Source organism: Macrosteles quadrilineatus, unplaced genomic scaffold (genome assembly GCF_028750875.1).
Source record: "Macrosteles quadrilineatus isolate MER2022 unplaced genomic scaffold, UCM_ALF_1.0 Scaffold_7__1_contigs__length_78375512, whole genome shotgun sequence".
Classification (NCBI taxonomy): Eukaryota; Metazoa; Arthropoda; class Insecta; order Hemiptera; family Cicadellidae; genus Macrosteles; species Macrosteles quadrilineatus.
In genome coordinates this window covers 65951690-65974185 of record NW_026542600.1, presented here as the reverse complement: position 1 = coordinate 65974185, position 22496 = coordinate 65951690, and the positions used below count along the sequence as shown (strand labels likewise).

The 22496-nt window shown below is 34.4% G+C and overlaps 1 protein-coding gene across 1 annotated transcript; it reads left to right on the top strand.

Moving 5' to 3' along the window:
• Positions 1-1603: 1603 nt before the first annotated feature.
• Positions 1604-22346, top strand: LOC128997926 (uncharacterized protein KIAA2013 homolog). The gene is made up of 11 exons (XM_054423759.1): positions 1604-1789; positions 4542-4672; positions 5614-6085; positions 6800-6932; positions 7565-7687; positions 9752-10017; positions 10763-10850; positions 11535-11674; positions 14902-15051; positions 16531-16655; positions 20277-22346. Exons 1-11 carry the CDS (start codon positions 1731-1733, stop codon positions 20483-20485), a joined length of 1896 nt encoding a protein of 631 aa, XP_054279734.1. The 5' UTR covers positions 1604-1730; the 3' UTR covers positions 20486-22346.
• Positions 22347-22496: the final 150 nt, after the last annotated feature.

Sequence of the window (22496 nt, the reverse complement as noted above, 5' to 3'; positions counted from 1 at the left end):
TTCCTCCGATAACTCTAATACTTCGACGTCTCATAAGATCGAAATACTATTAACATTGTGACATAGCCTCTAAATCCTCCTTATGACTGTCGTAAATGCCTATATCTATCAATCTTTGTTAGCGATTAAGGACATGGAAGAAGATCTTGTTTGTAACAAGGATGTCCACTTATATCTTACAAGAAATAGAAACAATGTACATTTAAGTAGCAATAGATTGAGTAAAACTAATAACTGTTTTCCTGTTGCAGGCATAAATTTTTACAATGCTCTCCCGGAAAGTGTTCGGTCATTACGGAAGTCAAAATTTACAAAAAATGTAAAAGATTGACTCGAAACGAATCCTTTTTAAGAATCTGTTGAATTTTATGATGCTCTGATGGCTGATTGTTTTAATTTGTAATTTTTATGTTTATACTCAGGTATGTGTCACAATTTTCATTCTCTTTTGTTTTTTGTCATAACTGCATGGTTTGCTGTTTTGTTTTGTTTTTTTGCTGTGAAGATTAACTAATTTCATCATGGTTTGTAATGGTGAACATTTCATTATTTATATGCATTGGTTTGTTTATTTTTAGCATAGTTTTTTACGTTACCTATTGTATTTATTACTTACTGGTACAATAAATCTCTTGAATCTTGAATCTCTTGAATCACGCAGTGTCTTCTTTATTGGACATTTATCTAAACTACAACTTTCAAATTTAAACTCTCGTAACATTTAAACTGGAATCAAAATATTGAACATACTGATATATCGCAGTAGGTTTGTTGTTTTGCATTTTAAATTGTAGTACAAATCAAAATATACCTACTTTATTTGAAAAAAAAAAAAAGTTACACAGTGGAAAACATGAACATAGACTTCCAGTGAAACAAAAATCTAACTAACTATTGCATGAAATAAATTAAAAACAAGGTCAAATCAAAAGATACAAAGAGAATATAAAATGCATGCAGATGAGGATAACTATAAGAGAAAAAATTACAAACATTACTCAATATATAATGGTCTAGGAAGTTCTAAAAAATCGTTAAGTTTGTAGAACGGGTTCTTTAGCCACATATGAATTTTAGCTTTACAAACTTTGTAAGGAAGTGATAGCAATTTGTTGGGCAATTTATTTAGACAAATCAATTGAAAATTAAATTAAATCAATTGAAATAATAAAACTCTAGTACCAATTTTTTTCTAAATTACTAATAGTTAAATTTCAAACCATTTGTAGATTTCTTTGCTGCGAGCTGCGACGTTATGTTACTTATAGCGTTACACAAATTCGAAGTTTCACGTATTTTACGCCTTACACGGAAGAAGACTTAAAGGCAATACATTTTAGTAAATCGAAAGAAATGTAACTTTAAATTCAAATGGATTTAAAAATTATTATTCAACTTCATAAACGTCGCTGAAAGGTTTAGTCTATTTCTGCTTACTCCATGAAGTCTCAAACAAGTGCTCAAACACCATGAAATCGGCTTGCTTGAATCTTTTTGATGGTTGGTTAACCTGGTTAGCCCTAGCCCTAGCCAGCCCACTGCCCAGCCAGCGAGCCAGCCCTCCTATTGGTAAATTGGTATGGTACACATTGGATTGGAAGGACAAGGAAAGGGAACGAACGGGAGATGGGAGATGTCAATTGTTAACCTAACTCTGCTGATTGTTGATTGTTATCAAGACATGTTTTAATTGATGTTTTATTTATTTTCAGTCTATAATCTGAGCAAGCATGGACTTTGTTGATTATATGAGAAGATGTCGAAGGCGAGTGTATGAAATATGTTCCAGGTATGAAAATGTTTCTGTCACTTATATTTCCACTTGACCCTAGCCTAGGTTGGAGTTTTAGTAGGCCCCTATAAGTTTCCCCTAATCATCTTCTTATAAATACTTTTAATCATTGACATTGTTCTAGCCTATCACAAATTACTTACTTACTTACTTACTTACTCCTTCTTCATCTTTTACCCAAAAAAGGGATAGATTGCGTCTCGACAAAAAAATAAAACATTTCTTTTACACGCACAAAAGAAAAATAAGTCCACAACGTGTAAAACCGTTTAGATATAAAAAATCAATATATATACATATATACAAGTTAAAAAATGACTTCCAGGGATGATGGAAAGGATGGCTACCGCATGTTTGCTATTTCCTTATCATCCATGAACTCAAAGATGCTGTAGTAGGCTCTCTCTTTAATTAGCGACATTAGCTTGTCCTTGAGATAACCCCTTTTCCAGCCCCTAATGGCCATTGGCAGTTTGTTAAAGAACTTAAGCCCCTGAATTTGGTATGTAGCAGCTGTCTTGGAGAGCCTAACCCGGGGAACATCCAGCATGTTTCTCTGCCTGGTGTTGTAGGGATGGACCATTGCACGGGACGTAAGGTCTCTATGTTTATCCCAAACATGAAGAAGGCACAGGAGAACGTAATGACCGAAGACAGTAGGTATTCCTAGTCTCACAAAAAGGGGCCTACTGTGAGCCCGTCTGTCACTAAAGGTGATGATTCTTAAGGCCCTTTTCTGAATCTTGAGAATCTCCACTGTGCCTGGAGAATGTCCCCACAAAAGCAGTTCATATGTAACGTGGCAATGGAATAAAGCAAAGTAGACCATTTTAAGGTAGTCCTCAGTCACAAATGATCTCAGCTTTAGAAGGAGGGCGCAGACACGAGAGAGTCTATTTATAGTCTGGTCGATGTGCTGATCCCAACCTAGCCTATTGTTCAATACAATTCCCAAGAGTTTGGGAAAATTGATTTTGGTCTTCACAGTTAAGTTACTGTTGGAACATAAGTTAGTTTATTTATGTTCCCATACCTAATTTAGTTTACCTCCAGCCATACACCTAACTTAGGCCTACCTAACTAATTTTAGTTTTACCAGCATTTCTATGTTTATGCTTACCCAACAAAATATTTAGTATAGGCCTAACTTATTTAGCCTTGACTTGCTTCATTACACACGATTGTTTTTTTAGGTCTAAGGTAGACTTTGTTATTTTGTCAACATTTTGTCGAACCAAGTGTTATTTAAGTTAATAAGTTATCAAAAGATGTAGGCTACATTCGTTTTGTTGTCCTAGGCCTGGGCCTATGATATATCAACTCATAGGCGGATATTTATCATCTGACTCCCTCTTATTTACAAAAATAATGAAGCAAAATCTATCAGTATCCATAGTGGTATTAAATCTATGATTAGCCTACTCAAGGCATAACTTAGGCCATTTTGCCACTCATTTCACTAAATAAAATGCTTTCACTGGGTACGCGAAATAGGCTAAATTAACTTTGGATCTCAGTAGGCCCTAACCCTAACTTAGCCTATGTTAGAAATCCCCAATCTCCAAATTCAGTCATAGAGCAAAACCCACTAACTCCTCCGGTCTCGGAACTGGATTACGAGCCGCGCTAGTGTGGGTTAGCAGAATCTGACCGAGTATGGAAGTGGCTGACCTAACTCTCGGCAGAACTCGTAACTACCAATGAGAGGCTTTGCATGCTTCCCAATGGAAGCTAAGCACGAAGAATATTGACCAAAAGCACCATTGTTTTCAAAAGTATCGTACCTCTGTCCATATGGATCCCATAATATTGCAAGTTATTTCACAAATTAAGAACCTATGTCTATAAGTTTATTTACTGTAACTTAGTTTATGCTTTTATTCAAATAGGACTAGCCTAGCATTTAAAGGTACTAGTTTATGCGTGTTTAAGTAGATAGTTTGTTTGATTCTTCCCAAATATTTTATAAAATTTGACAAAATTTTTATTGGCAGACATTTGTTTGTTACGCTCAAATATTTTCATTTTCACTACAGCATATATAATTTAAATATATGTTTAAGATCTTACTTTGCTGAATGGGATTGTTACCGAAGAATTGTGATTGACCATAGGTGTATCTTTGAATTAGGCCTATTCATTTTCTGTTACCCGGACGCATTACGAGTTTGTATATCTTTGTAACCTACTTCGGTATGAAAAAATTAAAAATCTTAAATTATTAGCCAAAAATTTTGAAACTTTTTCTGGATATTATTTCTCACGCTTTACAAGGGTTTACTAGATCATGTACGGATAAGAACCCATAAAAGATAATGGATAACTTTCTAAGGGCTTTCTAAAGCACGTTCTATTATCTGTAGAATGGGTTTTGTTCGAATTCAACAAACAATGGTCCTATATAACATTTTGCAATGTTTAACTAGGTTTTATGTAGAAAATTAACATAAAAAATATTATTAAAATATGTTCTATTAGGATTTCCTTCAAATTCATCCTACGAATAATAGAATTGAACAAGCTGAACAATAATTACCAGACATCGTCTTTAATTTTTAAAGTAACGAATCCTGGTATCGACTCACATTACTCCAACAAATTTAATCAAAATTTTAACAAACAATTTAAGATATGGTTGTAGTTGCAAAAATCTTTCTTCCACCCATCCTACACTGAGCACTGCTTACTCATTTAGATCCTTTAAATTACTATTATTTTATATCAATCACTGGTTGTTCTTCTTTTACAGTTCAGTATTCAGGAACCGGAAGTTTCTGCTGTTTCTGGTGATCGTAATACCAGTCTTGTTTTACACCTGGTCAAAAGCAAGGCAAATGATGGGACCAACCCAGGGAATGTGGAATGATCATCCAGCTAAGTGTAAGTCCAGTAACTTCAAATTCAAAAGTTGGCTATATTTGAGTAGTGTTACTTTATGTAGATCACTAGTTAACACAGCCACGCATCCCAGTAATCTAATATTCTACAAATACATTGAGATATTTTCACTGTGACAAGAACTGATTTGACTTGGATGATCAAATTGCCGACAAATTTAACATAGGGATGGAATGTCTGGTTGTATCAATAGTCAAAGGTTTCATGTATTTATTACCGTATTATTACCCTTTAGATGGACAAAATAAGAGTTATGGGCAGTTTTAGTGAGTTCTTATTTACTTTACCTCTGTGTTGAAAAAATATCAATTTCTGCTATTACATAATGCATGGATCCATATAAAATTTAATTAGATGGAAAACTACATGAAAGTTGTTGCAGCCTACACAAAAATTACTAAAGTTTTAATGGTACTTAAGTATTATACGGAGGCCAAACTTATACACACACTGCGGTGGTTATGTTAGGCTGGGTTATCTTAAATATAAAGCATGACTCATTTGGTATCGTTCGATTCATAACGAAACGAGGAAAGTCCTACAAACATATATAAGATAACCCAACCTAACATAACCACCACAGCGTGATGTATAAGGGTGGCCTCCGTATAATACTTAAGTACCGTTTTAATCTATACCGGTACCCAAACAAATCATATGAAAATTTTGATAAGATTACCAGGCGTTGCTAAGAATTAACAGAACACTTTTGTTTCCATGCCAAACAGCACGGGCCTTGAAATCTTAACGTTTCATGGTCAAGAAACCTCAACGCACTATTCCAGCTCTTAAACCTCAGCCTTTATAGGGAGCCCTATATATGGGGGGGGGCCTTCAGGGGGGTATGTGTTTTTATGCTCATTATTTAGCGTAAACATTATGCACTTTCTGTTGCCTATTTACAATGCATATTTATTTTCCAGATCTATTAGAACTAAGCTTGGAAAATAGACTGACAGCTTTACGCCAAAGTGCTGATGACTTTAGTGCACATATTCAACATCAACCTAGACTGAGTGAAGAAAATGGATATGAAAACTTTATCGGCAATGGATTTTTTGGAACTTTTATAACTGTCAATAGCGAATCATACATTTATATTAGAAATGATAGAGTCCTCAATCTCGATGTTCCTTATCGACCGCTTGTCAAGGTTGAATTTGAACATACATTAAAATCTGCCACTGCATTGGACTATGTGAATGGGATTGGATATTTAATCACTTGCTACATGAATGATATTTGTATAACTTCCGAGTATTACGCTCATAGAACCCTTCCCAACATATTAGTTCAAGATATCGAAGTTATTAATCCAGCTAGCTACAACGCCAAGGTTTACTTATCAAGACACACCTATCACGAGAATGCGTGGCTCCATGTATCATCACTAAAGTAAGTATGAAGCAGAGCAAAGTATTGAGTAGTGGTGAGTCGGTGGCTCAGTCGGTAGCGTCGCGGACTTTGGGCCCAAGGCAGCAGTGTCGTGGGTTCGGATCCTGGTCACTGCCACTAACTTTTATCAGTACAGTTCACCTTTGTACTGTACCGGCTCACCCCTTGCTTTGCTGGATACGTTCCACGCACAGATCTGTAGTCTATGTGGACGGGCAAATGCAAGGTTAAAAGAGGCCGCCAACCTCTTTATAAAAAAAAAAAAAAAAATTACTTGTACAGATGATCAATGAAGCTGTATGAGCAAAGAGGTTTTCCCTCTTAAAATTTGTTTGCTATACAGTATTGACATAGTGACCTTAATAAGTAACATACTTTTCACCTCTAGCAAAAATGATAGAATAGGCCCTTTGAGGGTAAACAATTATATTTTCCACAAAAACGTTACCTTCAGTATTAAGAAGTTAAATAGTTTAACTGTATGTACCCACCTTGTTGTTCTGTTGGTATTCTGTTGTAAGCACTGAAATTTGGTTCTTTTAGACTTTTTAACAGAAGGTATAGGCCTAATTGTAGGCTGTTGTTATTTTGTGAATAGTTGATAATAATTTACAATCTACAAAACAAAAGGAGTATTACCTATGTTTTGAATGTGTCGTATGGTTTTTTATATAATCCTCTTGTTTTATATTTTATTTTCTCACTTCATTGCAGACTTTTAAAAAGTGACGTGGGATCAAGAAATGAATCGGAAGATTTTCATACATTCATTGGCACAGCTGCAAATGTACGTGGAGAAGAATTCTATGTTTCAATAATTTCCATGAAAATACCTACTCATTTTTATGTAAGTATCAAATGTCTGGGTTAATTTATATTCTATATCATTGCTAGTTAAATATCAGTCTTTATATATGTCTTTATTATCTTCATGTAGTGGATTCCAAACTTTAGGTTCCTGTTGATACAAGTTCAAAAAGTACATCTCAGCTTAAATTTTTAATCCATACACTTTAACACCACTACACTCAACAACACAACCAAATGCACTCCAAGCGCTTTTGCTCTAAAATTGAACGGGCTGTGAGAATAGTGTGTCTAGCAAAAACTATAGAGACGCTCTATGACCAAAAAAAGTCTTTTCGCCTTACAACCCAGAGGCCTTTGATGTTCCATGAGTTTGCCGACTAACTTGAAGGAAGTTAAAAAAAAAAATAGTATCCCAGGTTCCATTGCCTGATTTAAAGGACTTACCAAAAATGATGTACTTACATTTTGATTAGGCCTAATATTAATATGAACTATCTCCAGTCCTATGTTGACAGTCTGCATTACAAGTTGTGGGATGGTTTTCCCTTGGACCCTCTCCATTGGTTGGAGGTTCAGTTTGTTTGTTTAGGCAAAAAACCCAAACAACACAGATGGCTTTAATATTTTATTCCTAAGAATATTTGTAATTTTATATTATTATTTTTCTAGGTGAAACCTCGAAGTAAATCCTCATGGCAGATTTTGGCTGCTGTTTGTGAGTCAGATCGTGACCTGCCTACTATTGTAGATAAAGTACAGTTAAAGAATGATCTTCTTGATGAATGCACTAAGGTATATGATTAACTACAATCATAATAATTTTCATTGTATGTATTGTTTGAGCTGTTGGTTTTATTGAGTATAAAGTTTTGTTTTCACAAAATAATAGTAGTGAGTAGCAAGCTATGTTGAGAAAATAGTAACTTGTAGCTGTAACATACTTTGTTTTACAAGTAGAAGTTGTGGGAATCATTAAACGACATACAGGGTGAATAAAAAGTCAAGACCCCCCCCTCTAATATTTTTCCTAGTAAATATACAGAGATATCCTTTTGGTGGTCGAGCAATCTTAGCAGGAAGTTTCATTTTATCATTTTGAAATTTTCGAGTGTCCCCCCAAAAGGGGGGATTTGGGGGGCAACTCAAATATTTTAAATGTAAACCCCCTTCAAGTGACACCTCATTTTGAAGTGTTTACAAAAACTTAAAGAATGGTGAAAACTAGAGGTCGCTATCTCTTCTCTATCCAAAATGGTAGCCCGTCAAATGTTGTGGAAAATCAATGGTAAAATTGTTAATATTGGCTGCCATTTTGGATAGAGAAGAGATAGCGAGCTCTGGTTTTCACCATTCTTTAAGTTTTTTTAAACACTTCAAAATGAGTTGTCACTTGATCGGGGTTTCTATTGAAACATTTTTAGTTGTCCCCCGAATCCCCCCTTTTGGGGGGACACTCAAAATTTTTAAAAGTAAACCCCCTTCAAGTGACACCCCATTTTGAAGTGTTTACAAAAACTTAAAGAATGGTGAAAACCAGAGCTCGCTATCTCTTCTCTATCCAAAATGGAAGCCAATATTAACAATTTTACCATTGATTTTCCACAACATTTGACGGGCTACCATTTTGGATAGAGAAGAGATAGCGACCTCTAGTTTTCACCATTCTTTAAGTTTTTGTAAACAATTCAAAATGAGGTGTCACTTGAAGGGGGTTTACTTTTAAAATATTTGAGTTGCCCCCCAAATCCCCCCTTTTGGGGGGACATTTAAAAATTTCAAAATGATAAAATGAAACTTCCTGCTAAGATTGCTCGACCACCAAAAGGATATCTCTGTATATTTACTTGGAAAAATATTAGAGGGGGGGGGGTCTTGACTTTTTATTCACCCTGTATGTTTTTTGTTTGTTTGGTTTTCCTTGTTTTGTGTATACATACATGATACATGATCTCTCCGTCCGTAGTCCTTTGCCTTCGTCTATTTTTGGGAATAGAACTCAGCAATATTTTTAACGTAGATTTAATTTTTTTTTTTAGTTTAAGCTTTATTTTGATCGGTTCATATACAACATTGTCTTCAATACATTATTACAAGGGATAATGAAAGGGATTTTTTTACAAGGGAAAATGGATGACAATCTATGTATTATAAAGAATTGTAAGAAAGGAAATGTGATGAATGCTTGGGAAGAATTATATATTTATAAGACAAATTTAAAAATAGAAATAAGTTGATAATGAACAAGTAAATTTTTACTTTAGTTGTATTTATAAAAGCTTCTTGACCGGTAGCCAATAGTATATAAGTAGGGACGCCATCATGGTTCTTGTCATTCACCCATTGGGTCTGTAGAGGATTGGAGTGTCCAATCAAAATTGATCACCACTTACCATATTTTATAGGAGGTCACGAATTGTGGATATTTATAGGCATGCACTGTGAATACGATACTCCCTGGTGTGGATTAAAGTCCGCACTAGTGAGTACTACGACTATACACATTACTATCCTGATAATTAGACCAATTCGTTAATACCAAGGCATAAATGTGGTTCGTATTTCACTATAAATTGTAGGTCCCTTAGTTGACATTAGCTGTATGGGCTATTAATTAACAGCTGTGTCTAAGGAATATGCCGGGCTTAGTCACTTACAAGACTACAAGATCACCCTACTCATCCTACACTCATTTCCATTCTTACTTGGCTTAAAATACCTACTTTGTATGGTCGCCATTTCATTGAAAAGTATAAAAATATTAAAGTTCATGTATTTACCGTCTTGTGAGTCAACAGTACAAGTGCAAAAATAATATTAAAATGTTATTTTTTCACTTTCAAGATTTTTTTGTTTTAGCGATTGAAAACTGCCTTAAAAAGACATCCAGTAAAGCTCAGGGAGGACCATGTAAATGCATGGCAGCAATCGTGGAATACAGGTATATCAATAAGTCACTCCAAGGCATCACAGGCTTTAAATGGGGATCAAATAAATGCTACTATGTACTACGTTCTGTCCAATGTTCGCTCTCCTTTTCACGAGGAAACTGGAAACGAACCCCACACTCACAGCTTGGCTATGCTCAGTGCTCCAGGCTGCTATGGAAACATACATCACACATTGTAAGTATAAGCTTGCAACTTATTTTGACACCTATTTATTTTGTATTTATTTATTTTTTTTTAACTGTTTCTATATTTTTATCTAAAGTATCCAAGATGCTTGGTGGTCTGACGCTTACACAGTTTTCTTATTGAGATCTCAGTGCAGTTAGAAAAGCTAGTACTGTGCATTGGAATTTTAGGAAGTTTATAATTTTAATAAAATAGCCTTTAGGCGTAGTTGTAGATTAACCATTTAAAAGAAATGCAATGGTTGTTAAATGTTGTAGTGAAGCCCATAGTTTGTAAGACAGTGAATAATTCTAAACAAGAAACATTTTAAATTTATGGCTATGCTCAAGTGACATTTTCAACTCCCAGTTGTCAGATAGCTTTTCTTTCACTAGGTCTATCTTATAGTGATGCAACTTCAGGGTTCAAATGTCACAGGAACAAAAAAGATATTTCTATGCAAGAAAAACTATGTAGGCCTATCAGAAATATTCCTTCATTAAAACTTAATCTTGATTTTGAAATTGAAATATCATGCTCCCCCAGAACTACAATATTTGAACAAAATTTAAACTAAATTAAGCTAAATTTAAGCTAAATTAAAGGATCAATACTGTACCTACTGTTTTAAATATCTTTCCTCTACTTTTGAGGAAATTAGAGATCCATCGGATGAATAAAATAGTCATTACCTACTACTTAAGTTTCAAAGTGTTCCTATTGCTTTACTTAATTACACTCTTTATGTTTTTAGACAAGCTACCAATCTATGGCAAGGACTTACCTCATTCAATGAAGTAATGAAAACTGTTCATTCGTGGCTTCTCACACTAGGAAAACAGGTAAACTTGAGCTGTTTACACTGTATACTACTGATTTTATATTACATAATTGCATATATTCTATATTCTAAAGACTACTTCTTTTTCTTACATTAGTTCTTGGGCAGAGTAGGCGCCTACCCATCAGTGGCGGATCTAGAACAGTCATAAGGGGGGGGGGGGGGGGCGAACCGTGGGGTATGGGGGTTTTGGGAGTACCCCCTCAAAAAATTTGTGTAAACTAAGTCTCCAAAATGGCAGTTTATACCATTTCTTTGTTCAAAGTTAGTGTGACAAATTATTTTACGCAATGTGTATTCACTACTGTATTACATGCAGTAAAAAAATACATATATGTATGCCCGAGGGGGGGCGGTCACCTCTTCGCCCCCCCTCTAGATCCGCCACTGCTACCCACTCAAACGTGAAAACTTAAAAACCCATGAATGAGCCATAAATGTTAAACCTGGATAGAGCTGGAATTTCACGGTTAATCCTAAATAAATATAGACACGGGCTGATTCCGATCCTTGAGTCTTCTAAACTCTCTATAACGTACTACCAAGGATCCTCCATACCTTGAATTAACGAATCTCCCATGCCATTTATGGAACATCAAGGTCATCTCCTGTAATTGTGTTATCGTTGTAAAAAGATAAATTGTGTTGTTTTTTATAACTGAACTCATTGTGTTCTAAATGATAGGGTTGTGACAACTTGATTACCTTGGGAGCTTTGGGAGTGACACAAGCCATGGTCCTCAGTTTTGGAAGCTTCAGATTCAGCAAGCAGCACCTGGAATTCAACATGCATCCAAAATTTCTGCACCGGGACTATACATTTAGGTGAGTACTGGTGCACACTAATGCCTGCAAAACTGTATTCCTAATATGAATACCACTTATGAAAATCGTAGAACATAGGCCAACAGATTTTAAAACATTATTCTTCAACTGTAACAGCTTTGGATCAGTAGGTCTGTAATTGATCTTTGTCCACTTTTAAATCGAAGCACGGTTAACTTTTCAATGCAATAGGCAACCCATCATTGTCTTGAGTGTACTTTTAAGCTATGGTTCCACAGAATGCGGAATCTCCGCCATGCGGTGCGATTTTTTTCCGCTGCGGAATTAAAACGACACTGGTTTAATGGAGTTCCCATGTGTGCGGTTCCACTGACGTGCGTTTCCGCATCCCGAAATTTCGGTTCCGCATGGCGGACAAATCATACTGGTCTGAGAGCAGTGGCAGTGCGGATCCCGCCAGCGGAGAAGAGACATCAATTAATTATTGTGAACTATCCTATAAGTTATTGTGATAATTTAGTTTCCTAATATTATTTCAATAACCTTATTCTTTTCGGGGCTTGTATTTTTTATTCGTGTATCAATGAAACAATTGTTATTTTATTTATGTTTACTATCACCATCCTCATAAAAAATTAATAAGGCGATTTATAAGAATTAGGTCTAAAATTAATTGACAATAAAAGTAACCACAATTAAAAATAATTAAGTCTGAATATTACCTAATATTATTTTATGGTATTATATTTGTGTTCCATACTCGTCACTAGTTTGCACAGAACTTAATTTCCGCAACCTTATTTCCGCAGTCAGTGGAACCACCCCTCCAGATTTACGCTACGTAATTTTCCGCAGCGGAAAATTACGCACCGCACGGCGGAAGTTCCGCAGTCTGTGGAACCATAGCTTTAGTTGGAAATGTATATGTTCCCCAACCATTGCTGGGTAGCTCAGTGAGTATAGTGCTCGCCTAGTATTCAAAACGTCACTGGCTCAATCCTGAGACAAGTGTAGCTTTTTGATAGTTCAAAACTGGACCCAGCTGCCCTTGATCACCGGGCTTTTAATAAATGGTCTTGAATATTGAAACAGCTGATCTTAGTCAGTAACAAAGCAACAAAAGGCATAACACTCCATTCTACATTCATCCTTTACTCATATTTAGGTTAAAAACGCACCTAGGTGGCGTCCCCATCTCAATTGTTGATAATCATAAAATAGAAATGTACTATTGTAAGGACATTCTATTAAGATAATTTTATGTATCTTACCAGTGGCAAGAACTAAAAAGTTATCTTAAGCCTTTGTTCTTGCAGGATGAAGTTATATTTCTATAATTCTCCAATATATTTCACCACAGTGTGTGGCATGATTGATGACAACAGTTCAATCATTTTTAAAACCATTTATGATATAGAAAATACTGCACCAACCGGCAACAATGTAAATTTACGAACGATTTGGCAACCCCGCAATAGTTTCACTATAGTTCCCTACCCCAACAAAGCTTAGACTCTCAACCTGCAAAACCAACCCTCCCAGGCAGTAGGTCAGTGAACAAAGACAAAGACAGCTAGTGTGATCAGTTTTCCTTCGCGCGTCGGTGCTCGCATCCGCGAAGTCGTCGCGATGTAAACGTTCCAATTTGTGATATGTATATATGACGATAGGTAAACTGTATCATTTTGTGTAAATAGAACTTCTTGACTCCCTGAATATGCCACACACTGTGGTGAAATATATTGGAGAAATATAACTTCATCCTGCTAGGCTTAAGGTAACTTAGTTCCAAAAATTAGACATTCTATTTGCGTTGCAAAGTCTTTACATGTCTCAGTGGTAGCATCTTGGGCTGACTAGCCAGACACTGGTGGTACGGAACCAGTTGCCTGCACTATACCTTATCACCTGACCGTAGTGTTTAGCTTGCCTGTGTGACTTGAACCATCACTGTCTTTGGATCACTCACAGACCAGCAGGTCGATAGTCACAGACAGTTTAGGTTCTTTAAAAATAAATATGTAAATTTATTTATAATGTGCCTCCAGGATTGATTAAATGGCATAAATAAGGTTACTGACCTGTCGTCAATCAATCCTATAATTTTTTGGATGACTAGTTTTGGGGTTTCAACCCCATTTTCAAATCCTTTTTGTCGTCAATAGTCAAAACAATCATTCAGAACTTGCTGTTGTCAAAAATACTTAATACATAAAATAACACACAAGGAAACATTTAAATTTACAAAATTGATAAGATAAAAAATTCCGCAAGCGGTTGGATCCCTCACCGCTTGACCAATATCATTAATAATCTCAATCGGTTTATTTTCCTTGTTCTTATATTTTTAATTTTCTTTATAGTTTGCCATATTTCTTTGGATTTCTTGTCAGAGCCATTGATTTCTTTTAATATCGGGGCTGATTTTGTCTGTCTTATTTGGCATCTATATTTTTGTATCATTTGAAAGTAGAACTGTCTCATGTAATGGGTTGAGTCAAGGTCCCCAACAAGTTCTGGTCAAGGTCCGTAAATTGTTCTTGCAAAGAAAAATTTTAGTGTTCAGAATTAGTACTCTTGTAGCCAGATTAGATTCTGTGTTACTAAACAGCATGTTACACAACTAAACTGCAAAGTTTCCAGTGGCTCATTACGGACTTTGCCATTTGACATCAACTGCCGTCAAATGGCTGCCCGGATTTAGCAATTAAGTATTAATTAATGAGGATTTACTGTTTCTTCAAAATGTTATTACCTACATGTTTCTTATTTATTACGCAGAGGATACGCGTCCGGTAACCGGACGTGGATTAGGCGTCCGGCAGTTACTGTCATAACCTAACCTAACCAACCAAACTTGCTGATAGTGAAAAAAATCAAATGAAGGTTCAATTCCCTTCATAACATAAAATTATAAATGCCAAAAATTCTAACAAAAGATGTACAGTTAAGAAGAAATTACATTCAAAGCAAAATCTGTGACAAAAAGTTCTAGTTACCGATGGGTTTCGAACCGGGGACCTCTCGCATATCAGTCAAGCACTCTATCCACTTCACCACGAACACTGATGGCTGAACATCGTATCATTGTGGTAATGGCGTTCCGGGACCCCCTACCGGACGCCTAATCCACGTCTGGTTACCGGACGCCTAATCCACGTCTGGTTACCGGACGCGTATCCTCTGTGTATTTATTAACCAAAATCAAGTTTAGGAATGTAAAAAAACTTAGAAATACATTTTATTAGCATTGTGACATATTTCAGGAGGATACAATATGGCAATGGGACACAAATAAATGTAACGGTTCAACTGCAAGAAGACAACAAGGCCATTTTGTTAGTTGCGTTGGACAAGTTTGATCGTCCTTTCTTTGCCTGTGATGGAGGGTGTTTGGATGGCCCTGTACAACTTGGGTAAGGAGTTCTTACGTACAGAACCTTTGTTATGATATCAAACAGTTATTAAACTTCTATTGGACAATACCTAAATCTGGTAATTTCAAAGTAGCTGTGTATACTAACTTTATGTATTATGTTTTGAGTAGGTTTTAGTTTGACAGCAGTTTTGTTTTCTATAAAAATATCCACTTTACAATCCAATAAGGTTTTAAGACTGGAATAATAGTATAAAGGTACATTTGCATCCAACCTAATCTGTAGTAGGATTGGTGCCAGAGATATCTGCTTCAAGTTTTGTTTGAAAACCAAACCACCCAAGAAAATTAGACTCCATGTAAGACAACTGCAAGATGTGTTTAAGATACATCCTGCAACATATGCATAGAAATTATTAAAATCAAAATGTACCTTTCTGGGTAATTTTTTAAATATAATTTTGCAAATTCAGTTCTTTTCAAAGTTTTTTAGAATTCCTTGAGTGTTTTGGATTTTTTTGTAAGAAAAAAATACAAAATACAAGCTATTGAAAAGATTTTTGATCTCGTTCCAAGCTATTGGGGTGAAGCCTCAACCAAAATAAGCTGAGGTAAATGCCTTTGGATATTGTCCAACCCTGAGACAACAATTCAGCTTTAGTATCACATTTACAAGCACACTCTTTATTGTTTTTTAGTGAAATATTAACATTCCACAAAAAAAACAACAATATTTTTGCTGTTCAGTATGAAATAAATAAATTTTCCACATTTGATCAAAATATGTTCATAAACAAACAAACTACAACTGTGTACTATTTTTCCACGAAAATAACATGGGAATTTGAAATTTAGGGTTTTTTAAATTTTCTCCTTACCCATTAAGCGCATAACAGTGCTTTAACAAACTAAATGATTTGTTTTTTAAGCTCTACACAATAATTCAGGGAAAAAACTGCAATATTTTATGTTTTTCCATAAAACTCTCATTCCCATTAGTCCGATCATGCCTGTTCGCAAAATTTGTTAGAATAAATGTAGGTTTACTTGTTTGTACCGAATTGCATGAAAATCTGATCATTTTTGCTTCAGTTATCAGCATCGTGCTGACAGACACACACGCACACATAAATATGAATCTGAACGGATGGTGTTTGCGGCCTCTGAAGCCTCAAAACGAAAAAGTTAATGATACCTACAGTAATAGAATATGACCTACTGTATATGAGAAATTTTCTAAAATAAAAGGAAATACAAAACCTTACGGAGAAATTAAGGCTGAACGCTATGAACAAAATATAAATTAGAATAGAATGAAAATCAAAATTATAGTTTTATAGTTTTTACTGACTGCATTTTTTACCTATGAATAATTTACTTATATGTCTTTAAAAAATTATATTCTTTCTGACTTAGTAGGCTACTATATAATCTTTGTGTGGATGTACGTTGTGACAGATAAATTTGATGATGGTTTTAATTAATTTAATACCTATTTGTAAATGAAATTGCCTTGCAGCCAACAGAAGATCCAGTTTCCCGTAAAGTTGACAGAACCAGTAACAGCCATCCTCTATATCAGTCCAGACCGAGACCATCTTGAGGATTTACGTCTCGCAATCCACGTTCATGAAGTGGGCGAGGGTAAGTCTTTAAAACATATGCAATATATTTTATGCAGTTTAAATATGTTGTGTGTCCCAATAATATATTCTCCTGTACATGTAACTAACAAATATTATCCTCATTAAGGTATGTCCCGAAAGTATAAGTTAGAGGAATTAGTGAATCATGTATTAGATAAAACTTGTTTATTTGTTTATTTATTTGTATATTTATACTTATTTATTGTTGGCCTACTCTTGATTATTTATTTATTTTATATATTTATTACATGGTATAGCACATATATACAATGAATTTACAATACAAAACTGAATAAGCCTTATAAAAAGGCTTGTCCGTAGCGGTTCTTATAATACTAATTATCTTTTCCATCTTTATCTTGATCTTGAGTCAGTGTGAACACAAAAATATAAATATATTTCCTACTTCTTAAACAGTAACAAATTTGGCTTATGGTTGAAACAAATAGGATGTCCACTGAACCAAAACTAAGAGTGTTCTTATGTAGAAACTCTGATAAATAGCAACTCAATAGTTCATTGTGATCCCTAACATTCAAAATTACTGTATAATTGATCTATTTTATGAGGATTAGCATTGTGATATTTTGGCTTTGTTTATTTGCACATTCAACACATTTTTAAGTTTAATCAGTTTTAGTTTAATCAGCAGTTTTGTTAACAATTTTGTACATTTCAAACAAAGTACAGCCTAACCTACAATTTGCCCTTTATATGCCAGATCCTGTGTGCACCTGGGTTTCTTTGTTGTTAACCTTCTTTGCCTTATCCTTATTTTCCTTGTTAACCTTTATGTCCTTATCCAAATGCAGAGCATAAAGATAGAAACATCCCAATACCATCACTCCTTGTAAACCACTTGTTGTTGGCCAACGAAGGAAATGGAAATAACAAAATTAAGAAGAACTTTAGAAAATACAGTAGCCACAGTAAGAAGAACCTGAGAAAAGACAGTAGCCAAAGTAAGAAGACTCTTAGACCCTAAGAAGTAGAAAGAACAAAGCAGAAATTAGAAAAAGAAACAATTATATACACATTTTTTATTAAAATGGTGTAAATACCGGCTTTATGATAATCTTTAAAATTGTTCATCTCAACTAGTTTTGGCACCGAGTTGATGCCATTTTCAGGCTGTACAAGAATATACTGGGACCGTCAATTCAGCAAACACGAAACAATATATGGTTGGAGAAGGCGGAAGTTGAATCTAGACTGTAGACTTGTTTGGTGGTGTGGTATACTTGTAGACTTTAGACTTGTAATCTAGAGACTCAACTTCCACGAGCTTCGCGTCCGACTAAATCAGCTAGTATTTACACCATTTTGATATTTATCGGTTCTCCGGAGTCTATAACACCAGCCTGAAACAAATTTCAGCTTTCTCAGCAAGTATAATATTTCAATATTTCCGATAATAATTTATACATGCATTCTATGTCATTTTCCTATCTAACTTCATACCATACAGTTACATATTATTGGATCTTGTTTTCCCAAACACCTAGACTATTTCTAGTACTGTTCAGAATGCAGCTTAAAATCATTATCAGGTTATCATATCATTATTCTATTTCAGTAAGTATGCTTATACGGGATGGTGCATAACAAAGGAAACCCAAACGCTAAGAACTATTTCATGAATATTGCAACAATGATCGATCAGCTGATCGTCAAAAATTGTTGAATGTGTTGCTTCTTTTACATTTTAACAGTTTTCACGAAGGCTAGGACTATGATGACTATGGGGAGCGAGCTGGCGTAGTGGTTAGAGCGCGGGACTTCAGTCCCTGAGGTCCCGGGTTCGATCCCCGCCAAGTCACCAATGGATTTTATCTAAGTGATAGTGCCGCAACCCCTAGGTCTAGCCTGAAGTAATGTGAAAAACAATTCCAGGCTCGTGACTAGCGTCTTAGGAAAAAAAAAAGAAAAAAATGATAGCCATGCCACAGCACAGTATTCAAAATCGTGTTTGCTGTGTTGAACAATATTTCAATACCTATGGAACGTATCGAAATTATGGGCCGTCATTAGCAGCTGTGAGGGAAAGGTTTGAAGAGATTTCCGCCCAACAGTGCTCTGAGATGGCCAGCAAGATCATGGACCGAATGGAACATGTTGTTACTAACGAAGGACGACACGTAGAACATGTTTTTGTTTAATTAAGCAATTGTAAGCTTTGTTTTAGTAAACTATTATTAATTTATTTTTGGTTTTCCTTTTTTTTGCAACACCCAGTAAAACCCTACAATAAAGTAAGCCTACCACAAACTTGGCACTCAATAACCTGCCAGTCTGGATATATTCCCACATATTAGACACAGGTGTTAATTATGACCCTGCGAATGTTCTTGCGGTGAACAACACAACTGTAGCTTCAATAGTTAGACAGTACATTACCTTTAACATTCAGAACTAGTGTACTTGTGGACATATGACTCTGAGCCTCGTATACTCAGAGGAGAGATGGTCACACATAACAACAGAAGAGCTTTGCCAGCAAGTTTTTCTATCAGCACCATAACCTTGAGGTTGAGTGTGTTTCCTTCAATAATTTAAATTTATTTATTTTATTACAATCATTTGGTGTCTTAAATGTAGTATCATGAGAAATAAAAGCAAAATGTGCTATATTAAGTCTCAGTTAATTTAATTTTTATTTCTTAATACTTTTTCTTAGAGGCTTGCGAGCCTGAGTTTTGATTGAGCTGAGCTCTAGCCAAGCTTTTATATATACTGTATAATGAATTTTACATAATATACCTACAACAGTTAAATTCGTCACAAACTTAATTTTCAAAAGTATAATGTAGGGTTAAATATTGGTTTTTTAGTAACTTGTATAAAAGAATGAAACAACTTACCAAGTTTAGGATTTGAACGTCATCTCATTTTATTTGCCTTATAAGACAATGTTTTATACGTCAAAGACAAATATACAACAAAATTTGGATATAAAAAACTAATTCAACAATAAATTACTTAGTTTATTGAAAATCGTTTTCTTTATCAAAATGAACTTACTAATGCATTAGCATACATTTTGGTCATTTAACAGATATGTAGGTAAGTACTTTACTTTACAACCAAATAAATTTTATATTAAAATACTCATTTAAAAAAGAACAAATTTGAATATTAATTTAAATTCTAGTACCTCTTTATACTATCAACAACAACTACAGGGTTTAAATGTTTGTAATTGAACTTAACTTAGTGTATCTGATTAGGCTATTTCCCAAGAAATTCACAAGTTTGAACCAACATGGTTGTGTAGACATCATCATCCTCTCCCACAATCGCAAAAACTTCGTCATCCGTGATTAGCAAATCATGACATTTTTGATGTTTGCACTTTGCTGACATCTTTTACGTTAGTGATTGTAACAGCTCGGCCCGAGCTCGGTTTTCTGACTTAATGCTTGATCTCTCAAGCTCTAGGCTAGGTTCGGCTCAACACGAAAATCAAGCCGCTTGCATTTTTCCTAATAATCCGGCAAACTCAACACCAAAAATTTTTTTAAACATCTTTTCAATTAGGATTACGATCATTATTCTTTTATGTATGTAAACTATTGTCTTGTGTGTGAATGGTTTGAAATTATTGTTGTCCTGATTTCAGCTCCGGCCCATGAGCATGGCATCATTGCTCTTCACAAACATGGTCATCATCTTGGAGGTCTACCAGGTTTTTTCTGGGTATCAGTTTGTATATTAATTGTAATATTTCATTTGTTTCTATTTAAACTCATCTATAATGAATATTGTGGAAGTTACCAAGAAAAGAAAAACTTTCAAGACAAACAAAAAGTTCGTTATTCAAAGTTATAACTCGGATGAGACTTGTTTTGTACTTCTTCGAGAGATAATTCTCTAATGATAGACTGGAAGTGAATAATTTTATACAAACTTAACTATTTTTATATGCAGTTAGTCATTTTGTTATTTATTGTAAATAGTAATTTAAGTAAATGTTTTGTAAGTACTTCTTCATGCAGTGGCCTAAAGTTGTGGTGAAGTTTGTAAAGTTAGGTGTGATTTATAGTAAATGAAGATAGAAAAATCATAGCAGAAATAAAATAGATAATTATTTAAACAGACTGAAAATCTTTTTGAATAGGTTTAACAGGGAGTTTATAAATACCTTAATGTAGTGTTTGTTCCTGTTAATAAGATATAATAATCAGTAGCCCTGCAAATTTAAAGAAAACTCTGCTTTTGAGTTTGACCAAGTAGTGTCTTTCTAAGCTTTATATCGCTAACAAATAGTGCAGATATATAATTTGTTGGAACAATGTCACAGTTGACATAAGTCTCTTGTTTGTTTTGTGGTTGTTTGTTTATGAATTATTGTGATAACATAGTTTTAAGTTTGAACAATGAGTGAATTAGATGGTAGTTTTTTTTATGTAAAAAGCTATCAAAACCACACTGTGGAATATTTTCTTTGTTGTTTTTTTACCTAAGTAAGTTCAATATCAAGTTTTATCCTGTAGATATCTCTGAATTTGATTTTAAAAAACCTGGAATTTATAACATCAATAAAGATAAAATTTAGAGTCAGTCATTTTTAAAGCTATATGATCCAAAGCGTTTTTAAAGTTCATAATTGCGAAGGATAATAATTTGATTTTAATTTAGTTCAATGACTTTTTCTATGCTACATAGGAAATTTAACTTAGCGTAGGAAAAGTCAATGAACTAAAATTAAAATATTAAAATAATCAATTGAACTTAAAGTAGTGTATACATTATTTTATAATCATCTTAAAAGATCATGTTCATGATTGTGCTGTAATAATTTTTGCTTATATTTTGTCCGGAATAGTTAGTTACTCTGGTCTGAATATCAAATGTTTCTGGAACCATAAAGTATTTCTGATTGTATACATTTTTTTTTATTAAAAACCATGTTTTTGTTTAAATAATTATGATTAGTTATCTTTTTTATTGCTGTTGATTACTGCTCTGCACAAAAGCTATGTGTTATCCAAAGTAATATTAATTCTTCTCCAACCATAGCACAGAAAACGTACTACTATAACCCAGAATGCCAACCGCATGGTAAAAAGCATTAAGCGTTTTGATAGAGCTTTGCCTGTCAATCCGTAGGCAGCGCCACCAGCGTTGCTATGCTATAGCATGGCAACGCTGGTGGCGCTGCCTACGGATTGACAGGCAAAGCGCTCCCAAAACGCTTAATGCTTTTTACCATGCGGTTGGCATTCTGGGTTATAGTAGTACGTTTTCTGTGACCATAGCCATAAATGTATTGTCTTGCAGACAATGTTAGAATTATTTTAAACCAGTAATTAATAGTCTTTAAAACATTCCTTTGTACAATGTGTATGATGTTTCAGCACCTAGCAAGTAGCAAACATTTCATTTCTAACTCTTTTATCTTAACTGATTCTAGAAACTGAATCTAGTCTGTGATAAACATTGTTTGACCTGTAAAGTATTGAGAGTACCTGCTTGTGTTTTCAGACCTGAAGTAGCTCACTGGCTTTTCGTTTAAACTTGATTTAAATATGTTGAGATGTAAAATGCTTAGCTGAAATAGCTATGTTAACATGTATAATAGATAGCTGAAATATTTATAATGTTGTGATTGTTTTGTTAAAGGTCCAATTGTATTCTGATAACCAAAGTTTATTTCTTCTTCTTGTTCTGTCAAATAAAAACCCAAAGCTTTTAAATGCATTTTTATTATTCCATCTATCTTAATTTCTACTAAATATGAGAGTTTTTAGTTTGAAAACGTAAACAACCCGTCAGGCAAGTTTTCATTTTATTTAAGTTTCTTCCCATAATCAGTATGTCAAATTTAAATTATTCAAGT

Coding starts and splice junctions, on each gene's coding strand:
- LOC128997926 (XM_054423759.1), top strand. CDS start 1,731: ATGGACTTTGTTGATTATATGAGAAGATGTCGAAGGCGAGTGTATGAA. Junction 4,673..5,613: donor GAATGATCATCCAGCTAAGT/GTAAGTCCAGTA, acceptor TTTATTTTCCAG/ATCTATTAGAACTAAGCTTG. Junction 10,018..10,762: donor GGAAACATACATCACACATT/GTAAGTATAAGC, acceptor TTATGTTTTTAG/ACAAGCTACCAATCTATGGC.